Below are 10,386 nucleotides of genomic sequence, written 5' to 3'. Positions count from 1 at the left end.
CCTGTAGGGACAGGACAAAGGGGGAATGGCTTTAACCTGCCAGAGGGAAGACTCAGATGAGCTCTTAGGCAGAAGTTCTTCCCTGTGAGGGTGCTCAGAGAAGCTGTGGCTGTCCCATGCCTGGCAGTGTTCAAGGCCAGGTTGGACAAGGCTTGGAGCAACCTACTCTAGTGGGAAGTGCCCCTGTCCATGGCAGGGTGTTGAATTGGATGGGCTTTAAGGTCCCTTCTAACACAAACCATTCTATGATACTATGATTCTTTCAGCTCTGACTATGCAGTAGTTTGGAAGTAGTTTGGAAGAGCTGTCACTACACCCCACACAGCTCATTTGTGTACACTTACATGGACAGAGACATCTGCGTCTCTCTCAGATAAACATCAGACCTGGAAAGCCTTTACGTTTAGCAACCCTGGCTATGCTAAATCCCCTAAACATGAACATTACCACCACAGCAACCCACAGGATGTTCAAAACCAAGGGCATGGTTTTGCAGGAAGGTGTGAAGATATTCCCTTCCTTTAGCGTGGGTTCAGGCCGGGGCTCTGGCAGAGGAGCCGGGATGACAGAGCACGCACACACACCCACCGCCCGGCTCCACTTAGGGAGAAGCCGTGGAGGCAGGATCTCTGCCACGAGCTGACTCAGCTCCAGCTGAGGGTCGGGTGTCCATACCCAACGCTCTTCCAATGGTAAAGTCTTTCGCAGCTAAAGAAAAGAATGCCCCTTTCCCCCCTCGCCCACAGACCTCCTCTGCTCAAGAAAAGCCACTTCAGGTTCGGGTTAGCGTTGCCCTGCCCCGGCCCTTCGGAGTCAGGGGCACGCCCGCTGCTTTCTCCCCACCCAAGCCACCGCCGCGAACCTCAGCCCTCTTCCTCCCGCGCCCCCTCCGGTCCCGGCAGGAAGGGGAGGATCCGCCACCGCCCCAGAAAGCTGTGGGACTGGAACCGCCGAGGGCCTAGATCGGTCGCTCCCCTTTGATTCGCCGGCGGACCCTCGCTTCTCTGGGGCTCGGAGCCGCACCGGGGCAGGCGGCAGGGCGTCCCGCCGCTATGTCTCAGCCCGGGACGGGGAGGCAGCCGCCCCCCGCCGCGGTAAGGTGGGGCTCATCCGGCGGGGCGGGTTGCTGTAGCCCCCGGGGCGCTGTGGGGATGGCAGTGGCGAACCCCGCGGGCGCTGCCCGAGCTGCCCCACTGGCTCGGCGTGGCCGCGGGCGCCGCCCTGGTGCCGTGGGGCTCGGCAGTGGGAGGCTGCAGCCGCGGCGGTGCCGCCCTGGGGTGGAGGCGGCTGGTGGGGCGGGGTGCGGCCCACGCCTTGATGAGCCGAGCCGAGCCAAGCCGAGCTGAGCTGGGCCGGGCCGGGCGGCAGGGAGCAGCGAGCAGAGGGCAGCGTCATGGCTTTCGCGCGGTGGTGGTACGCCACGGTAAATGCAGGGGTGCGGTGGGACGGCCGGGGAGCCTGGGCCACCCCCGGGGAAAGAAGGGGGCGGCGGCCCCTGTCTGTCTTTAAGGCTTAGGAAAGGATTTTACGGTAACAGGAGGTACATCAGCGCTGCTTTTCTTTTTTTTTTTTTTTTTTTTTTTTTTTTTCCCCGAAAGCGTTCGTACGGTAGAATTTCAGGTCAGATGAGAACGTGGTGTACTCTGAATGTATTTCCGTCATCCCGCCGCGGATAACTGACACTGAAAAATCAGGGATTTGGCAGTTTCTGACATCTTATGAAGTAAGGCAGAGCTTCCTAGCTGACGAAAACTGCACCCCTCGGTCAAAACTTAGCGATGTGTGGCATAAGGCAGAATTTTTATGGGATTGTTTCTGCTTTGGAAAAACCCCCATAGTGTGTTCTCAGGAGCATATTCTTAACTGCAGGTAGGTAGTGGAGTTGCCAGGAATTGTCGCTTGCTAGATTCTCCCTGAGTGAACCACAGCTGTCTGATAGCTCCACGTGGTTTGGCTGGATTTAGGTCGTTAGTTATTATAAACCTGCAATTACTCTTGAAAGTCTTCTTTATAGTTTATTAGTCATATGTGGAAAGAGTTGGTCTCTCTACAGAGTAGTGAAAGAAAAGTTTGTGTTCTGTTAAAGTTTCATGGAAAGTATGCACTGTGTAAGGTGGGTTTCAGAAAAAACCCATTATGTAAATCCTGAATATATAATCAGGTAAATGGTATCTGTTAGATTTATAACTGTACTTTTAAATTGCTGTAAGTAGCTTGGATAGGTGTTCTGAAATGTTTTTGAGTATCGTGTGTTGTGTCAAGTCAAATCAGTGATAGTGTGGGGGAGGACACCAAGTTACAAGGAGGAATGTTTGGGAATTGCTGCGTTAAGTGATGACATGAATGTTAAAGGCCTCAGTTGTCCTGGGTCACTGAATCCAATGTACAAAAAGATGCTGAGACAGTGTGCTACTATCTGTGATCAGGTAAGGAAACCACTGACCCACATGCTCTGTTGTAAACCCATGGTCACAGTTTTGGCACCAGAATAGCACCTGCAGGCCTTCGTGTGGGACTGCAGCCTGCTCTGGCCCAGTGCACAGGACAGTTTCTGCCTGGGAGACCTTCCTAAAGGATGAGTAAGAAAAGCAGAAAAGGTGAGAGAGAGGAACAGGCACAAAAAAAGATTCACTGGTCTCTCTACCAAGGTTTTTACTGGCTTATGTATTTAAAACAGAACAGGATGGCTGTAATAAGAATCTAGGTTTCACCTTTCCATTCTTTACATTGCTTGATTGTAATTCCCCTGGCACCTCTTCCCATTTGGCAGTCTCCTGAGCAGCATCAACGATCTCTGCTGCATTCTCAGTTTCAACTGAAAACAATAGGTTAGATTCCTCTCTGCATGAAATGATACATTTCCTTTAATATCTGCAGTGCAAAGTTGGTTGACTTAATTTGAGAGACTTGCAAGGCGGCTTCCCTTCTCACCCAGTGACTGAGCATGTTGTCACTGCAGTCCTCTGAGATGCTGCTCAATGGCTTTGAACCAAAAGTTCACTTATGCTTATGGGGCTCCTGGGGCTTAGTAGGAATTTCTTGATGCAAGACCTTTAGTTGAGGTCTGATTTGTGTACGCTTGGGCTGAGAATGTAGTCATGTGTTCAGTTTTTTAGAATTTTGCCCTGTGCTTTTCACCGCAGCCAGTTTCTTTTTAGTTTATGAATGCTCTTTGAATAAGAAGTTAAAGTTGTGTCTATAAAACAATAGTGTCATGACATTTTTGTGCACTGTTGAATAGGATGAATTACTTAGGATAAATGTTCTGGTTCATATACTTCTTTGTATTTTCTGAACATGTGATTATGAGTGGGTTTACGTGTTTCAGTTTTAGTTAGTAAAGGTGGAAAGTATTTTGGGCCAACTTAGCAACTGTAAGGAATTGTTGTTAACTCCTTAGTTGAACTAGAAATGTACCTTCAACTGTATGCCCACTGTCTGTGTGACAGACCTTGAGCTTCTCCTGTCCTCTGCCTTGTTACGGATATATTTCTTTGGCAATGTAAGGAAAGATGAGTGGAAAAAAGAGTGCCCAAAGGAAAAATCAACTCTGTCATCTACTTGAGAATGTAAAAGAGTGATGGGTGCATACTGTCCTGGAAAACCTGAGCTTGCCTAGTCTCTTGCTAAGCAGATTGATTGATTTGCTTTTATTACTATTTTTTTTTTTTCAGTCGAAGGTTCAAAGCTTGGAAATACAGAGCAGAAAAGAGCTGCTGAGAGGCATTTTTGAAACAGGGTCTCTTTTTGTCAGCATCAGCTGTTCAGGGAACCAGCGTGGTCTTCTCAGAAGGTGTATTAGGAAATTGCATTCCCAGGTTACCTCCTCAGGATGGCAGACTTTAAAGTGAGGTAATATTTTCATAGGCTGTTTTATTATCCAAATTCAGAGAGTATCAGTGCTGAATGTACACACAGTGCGTGACTCCAACTTATTAGATAGTTGGTCGGGCCATATGTGATGAACAGTATTTGGCCTTTAAGTCACAGCCGCATTGTTGTAGGCATTACTTGGCACAGCCTTCTACAGGGAAGACAGCATGCATTTAATCTCTCTCTCACTTGAATTTAGGGGTAGTAAAGTTGTGGCCATTGTCCTGGTCCATCCCTTTTCCTCTCTGGCCAGTGAAGCTGCGCTGGGGTCCTGGGACATGGCTTTGATACCCTGGTTGAGGGAATGCTGCTAGCCCCCTTGTACTGCCCTCTGCAGGCAGCATGGACGGCTGTGCCTAGCTGTCAAGTTGACGATGGGAAAGTGGACGCTGAGGCAGGCAAACACAGAAGTCTTGGCGCCTAAGAGGGCACACTCCGAGCTCTGTCTGTGACTCGCTGGGACACAGTGTTATCTTCCTCTTTGTAGTCTTGAGACTGGAGGCCCTGTTGATGCTGTGGTCCTGTCTGGTATGGGTTTTCTTGGTGTGCAGACAAGGAGATGGATTAGGGAGAAAGAATAACACCAGATTTGGCCCTGGTAAAAGCCTCTGTAGGCACACTCTGTAGGAGGTAAGCAAGACTCCTGCATTCTATGAGTTGTTTTAGCAAAAGAAAAAAAAAATCTAAGCTTTAAATGGTGTTGCTGCTTTTAAAGCTATGCCCAAAGTTGAAGAAGCAAATTAATAAAAGCAATAAGATATGTGCAGAAAGGCATGCTTGTTTTAGTAGCTGAATCTAGGTAGCACTTTGTGGCAAGGGTATCTGTTTAGGAAGAGAGCTGGTCCACACAACAAAGTTTTGCTGGGCAGGAGCTGTGGCTCCTGAGTGTGTAGCAGTGATGGCTCTGGACTTACCACTTTGTAAGCGAGAACACACTTATTGTCTTTGCTTTCAGAGGTATGTATGTGGTGTGTGCTTTTATTGTATCAGTAAAAAGTGCAGATAATGGGGCTAATTGTGTCTATACTGAAAGTGCTATTACAGGACACTGAGTCACTTCATCTCTTATATTAAACAACAACCTACAAGGATTGTTCTTCCTCTGAAGAGGCACAATTGGAATATGAGAATAGTATTTTCAGTTTTTAAACTTGTCAAGCATCTTACTCATGCCCAAACTAATTTTAAAAACTTGAATTTTTAGAGGTTGTCTAAAACAATTTTTGAAAATGTTGTCGTAGACCAAAATAGTGGAAACAGATTAGACACATGCTAGTTTTTTTTTTAGCCTGTCTTGTTTGTTCAGCTATAGTATTTTCCTAGCGTGTCTGCTGATGTGCTTGAACATGTTCCTGTTGAAGATAGTGCAGTCATACATGGATCATTACTTTCTACCTGTAGCCATGTAAAGAAAAATCTGTACAAACTCATTACATTAGTGGGTTAGCAGACTTTACCTCCTGCTGCTCAGTTGTTGAAACGGAAGGGAATAAATGAGTCTCAAATAATGTCCTCTGTTTACTTAACAAAACAAACTGGACATGAATCCTCATTCCCAGATGTCTCAGTTGCTTTTGAAAGTTAACACTAGCTATTAGATAACAGCGACTTTTGTATTCATGGTAAAATGTTTTGGTTTTTACTATTCTAAAGATTAAACAATTTGCATTTGAAAAAGGTTTTCTGAGGGGCCATATTCACCACTCACCAGAGATGCAGAGAGTAAAACATGTGCTGGATGCCAGTGTGCATGCTGAACAAACTCTGTCCTTCTGTACACTGCTGCACTTGGGCAGCAGATGGGATTGCACATAAGGTTGGATGAAAGCAGAGGTTTAAAGTCCTGGAGGGGATGCAAGATGAAGGAGGTTTGGGAGATATAGAAGAACTGTATTTCCTAATGTGTACCTGTGCCTACACTGCTACAGCATGTAGTTCTTGCATATCAGCAGCAAAATTCTGGAGCTAATAGTAACAGCTTTCTTCCAGCTAAAGAAGACCGGGCATAATGAGCATCCTAATATGTCCAAGCAGGTGTTGGAGTGCTCATGATAGCGTATATCATGTTGGTCTCTCTCAAAGATGTTCAGTTTCTGCTGAGGCTGGTGGGACTGACAGTGTTTCTAAATCCAGTATTGAAGAGTGCTGTGCTGGTGAGGAATGAGTGATACGCTTAATATCTTCCAGAACTTGTCACAGGAGCAGTCATGTTACATTTACTGCCCTGGCATGACTTTATGACTGTAATTTTGCTTGAAGATATCCAGCAGGTCATTTAGAAACCCTGTCCATTAGTGAGAAGGAAAACTTACGGTGTTCTCTTCTGTCGTATTGTGGTAGGTGAAAGGCATCATACATGCACTAAGATGTTTGGGGATTTCTCTACATAGAAGGTATACTGTAAGATCTTAATAACTATGCATTTATTTTCTCTGTTTAACAGCATGGTGACAACAAGGCAAGTGGAGCTTCTTCCAAATCAGGAGAGAAAGAAGCAGGTGTAGCAGAGGTAAATTCAAGTATTTGAACATGCTAAGAATCATTGGTAGTGAATTTCCCCTCATACAGGTTTTTGTGTTTTGACAGCAAAGTGGTAGTTTTCAGGTAATTAACTGGTGACTGTAGTCACTCATTCCTTCCAGGAATGTATAGTTCTGTCTTGTGCTGCTGAGCAGCCTGCTGAAAATATTTTTTTGTTCTGTTGATCCTTTCACAAATACTTCACATTTGTATTGATGGGAATGATCTTGGTAGGTATGTCTGTTCTGCAGTGCAGGTACACTGTGGGATGCATCTCATGATCCCAGTTTTTCAGTTGTCCAGAAGTAGGGATGAAGCAAGTGCACTGTGACGCTTTCCACCTTATCTGTGTCCTGGCTTTTCTTCCAAAGATACAAATCCAAATTCATATGTAGATGTTGCACAGATGTCTGTGCCATTTCCTGACATGCTTGTAAATATGTAGGCCATGTTGTATTTTAGAAAATATATTTATTTGTCCTGCCTCCTCAGGAACTGGTTCAAGAGTCCCTGCTGGGTTATAACACTGGGTTTATAGAAGCAATTTTACAGTCAGAAGCAATATGGGTTGCAGGCAGTGTTAGGAACAGTACTTGGAAAGGTCAGCTGTCTCCCTCTTAGCCACTGGGAGGTAGGTCCTTGTGTGCTAGTGAGTCAGGCTGGTATTACAAAGAGGAGGTGTCCAAATCAAATGTGAATCCTGGTACTGATAATTAGTTCCCCAAGGATCTCTTCTGTTGCAAGCAGGAGCAGACCTTCCCTGAGGAAGGCTAACATTAGATACGGAAAGGGAAGAATTTGTACCTATGCCTGTTACTAATTGTCTACATGTTGGCTTCAAATGTCAGTCACTGACACAGTGAAGCTAGAAACAGGCGTGCCTGGTACTGTATGCACAGCAGAAGCTGTGTGGAAAAGTAACTTTGTTTAAGCTGTGGTGCCTTTAACTGCAGTGGAAATCAAGGCCAGTGAATGCTTTTACTGCCATCCTCTGAAGTGGATGATTAAAGCAATTACCTTTCTTTCCTGTCCAAATACCAAGGAAGGCTTGTCCAGCCTGGGAACATGTTCCTCCGTTCCTCTCTGGACAGTTTTAATTACTGCTTAAATAGCATTGTTCTTTTATGCGTGCTAAGTTTAATGCCAAATTCTTGGAAGGCTGGGAGTTGAAGCCCATAGTTTGGGTTGTGTAGTTACTGCTTCTGACCTTTCACTGGGAACACTATTTCTACCTAGAAAAAGAAGGCTTTGCTTTTTGAGTCCTTGGAATCCTGTATTTGTGCTTCCTCTTGTGAATTTATTTTTGTATTTGACTTGTTCCTCATTCACTTTACAATGCTTAAAAGGGAAAGTAGATCAAATCGCTTTTCCTTAGGCCCACAGAACAGCTTCAGGTCCATCTGGGTTCACATCCACCTCCAAAGGACTCTGATTTTTTTTTTTTAAGCAGTTGAGATAGCAATTAAAATCTTTGTACAGCTTTCCTAAGAGTCTTCAATGTCATATCTGTCTAAAAGTCAGAAGTTACACCTGCTTTTTGAAGCAGAAATTTATGATATATCTGTAGATACCTGTACACAACCCTGTCTAGCATATTGAGTTTGTTCACCTCCCTACAAGAAAAGGTTTGGTAATGCATTATAAAAATGACAAAGAAACGTGAAGGTCTTTGAAGAATTCATATTCATATTGAAGGGAAAACTGTGAAAGCCTGTATACTCATTGTGTAGCTAAAAATAACAATAAATGACTTTGTTCCTCTGATTCTTTGGGTATATACTGAGTGGGAGATGCTAATTAGCTGCATCATCAAGGAGAGCTCAAAATGAGTAAGGCGTAGAATGGACTTCTAAAGCCTTTAATTCTTTGAGACTTAAAAGTAGATTGAAAAAACCCAGCAGGCTTACCATAAATGAAAACCTGCTTGGTAAGACATGTACTTGGACAGAGGTGTGGAGGAGATTTAATGGTTCCATTACATTTTTCCATTTCTAGCATCATAATATGATAAAATAAAATAATGCTTTAAAAGAGTTAGGAGTTACCAGTGTGAAGGTAATCTGTTTAATAACACCATAATTTTGGAATTACATAAAATCATAGTGGGGATTTACTTTTTGTTTCCAGTAGCTTATTGCTTGACTATCACACAGTCCTTTCATCCTTAGATCTTCCAGTGTTGTACAAAGGAGACTGGACATATTACCTGAATGAGTCAGATAAAATGTGAGGAATGGGAGGTGCTGAAGCATAGAGCTGGATTTGACTCATTTAAGGTCATCCAACTGCTCAGTAGGACAGAAAAGAAATCAGGTCACCAAGTACCAGGCTGGTCCACCCAGTGTGTAATAAACGGCATCCTCTAAGCTCAGAGGCAGTGAGCCTTTCCATCCAAATCATGGAACAGGCCTCCCTTTCTGCATGGTACTGGTAACACGGCTGGCAGCTGCAGTTTGTGTTTACTCCTCACTTGAAAATGCAGCTTCTAAAATCCACTCTGTTCTACTACACTGGAGGGTGTTGCACAGCTAGAGCGTACTGACTGGCTGGAAGAGACAGGCAGCAGGTGAGTTCAGTAGCAGTTTCCAGCAACCTCTGTTCTGCTGAATGGCTGCACAGCCTGGAAAGTAAAGGATGCACACAGTCCTTAACTGCCGCTCTTCCCAAGGGTCCAGCTCTCACCTCTTCTGCTCAATGGCTGGAAACGTGAAGTTTAATGTAGTATTAGGGTTCCAACTCTTCCTTCTAGAATACTAAATTTAGTCTGTTTAATTTCTGATAACAAAATTAAGATGTGGCCTTAAGTTTAATATACTCTTTTTACTTTAACCCTGATCCTTCAGAGTAGCCTGTGGCAGTTACCTGGAAGCCCTTTGGTTGCATTAATACTCAGTGCATTGCATCTAGAACAAGAGAGAAGGGTTTCAGAAGGGCTAGGACTGTGATAATCCTGCTTCATAGGGCCATGTTGCTCTTGGAAAGATTGATCTTCATTACCTGTTAGCAAAGGAAAGACACTCATACTGCCTTGCCTCGTTTCACTGGTGCTACTCAAGCACGTCTAGACAGACTGGGGGATCTACTTGCCATGGGAATGGTCAGCTTTAGGTTGAAATACACATAATCTGTTAGTCCAATGATGAGCAACTGAATGTGTATGTATACCTGGTGTCTTGTAGATAGAAGCGAAAGATTTGCTGGAGGGACAAAGTTGGAAACTGCAGGTGTGCTAGAATATGTAATCAAAAGAAGGTACACACTTCTTTATCAGCGTAGTTGACCATGAAAGTGTGTGTGTGTTATGATTGTATTAGTCATTGCTCAAGGACAAAGGTTCCAGTCACAAGGATATAATGTCTTGGTTGTCAGAACCTTACATTTGTTGAATTCACATTCTAAGAAGAATAGGAGACTTCTTGATCTAAATCAGCTTTAAAGACACCTTTTAATTCCTTGTGGATGTGTGTCTGGTAGATGTTAGCAGAAAAAACTGTTGTTGGAATTGGTGGGTTGCTCAGGCACTTGAAGTTGCTGCATGTTTGCAGCTGGGATGCACCTGAGTCCAGTATAAGTAAGTGATGTGCTGCTGTTTTTGCATATCGGCCTGTTTTCTCACTGTGTTTTGACACTGTGGTTCTGAGTCAACATGTTTGCAGTATGCTATTGCAAAGTATATGGAATAGGAAATTTCCTTTTCCTTCCCTGGAAAGACCTATCCTCTTTTTACTGTCATAGAGGGAAAAACTGAGGAGAGCTTCTATATCAGTCTAAAAAACTAGCCTGTGAATTGTTGGCATCTGAACATAAAAATGTGGTATTAAAAGGAAGACAGACTCATATATTCTAGGAATTTGAAGCCCGAGCTTAGAGTGGGGCCATGTTTTACCAGCTATGGTATGTAACAAGACCCTCCTTAATGCATCCTGCCATTTTGGTTCATGGTTTACAGCAGTGTAGACAAAATACATATTGCTAGCTGATCTCATTATTCTT

At 44.3% G+C, this 10,386-nt stretch overlaps 1 protein-coding gene across 11 annotated transcripts in view; it reads left to right on the top strand.

The window, feature by feature from the left end:
* Positions 1 to 976: 976 nt before the first annotated feature.
* Positions 977 to 10,386, top strand: part of CAST (calpastatin) — a 62,388-nt gene continuing 52,978 nt past the window's right edge. For 4 of the 11 annotated variants that reach the window (XM_061364631.1, XM_061364630.1, XM_061364624.1 and 1 more), the window contains exons 1-2: positions 978 to 1,094; positions 6,317 to 6,382. In XM_061364631.1, coding sequence (XP_061220615.1) covers positions 1,053 to 1,094; positions 6,317 to 6,382 — 108 coding nt within the window. In that variant the 5' untranslated portion in view covers positions 978 to 1,052. Of the gene's footprint in view, positions 1,095 to 1,337; positions 1,424 to 6,316; positions 6,383 to 10,386 lie in introns of those variants that run through there. The other 7 variants (XM_061364635.1, XM_061364628.1, XM_061364625.1 and 4 more) reach the window with 4 other exon arrangements.

Source organism: Neopsephotus bourkii, unplaced genomic scaffold (assembly GCF_033783945.1).
Source record: "Neopsephotus bourkii isolate Nb327-2 ecotype Australia unplaced genomic scaffold, CSIRO-AGI_Nbou_v1 NB_1244, whole genome shotgun sequence".
NCBI classification, from domain to species: domain Eukaryota; kingdom Metazoa; phylum Chordata; class Aves; order Psittaciformes; family Psittacidae; genus Neopsephotus; species Neopsephotus bourkii.
The sequence above is the reverse complement of the archived record's forward strand: the minus strand, read 5'-3'. Positions and strand labels throughout refer to the sequence as shown.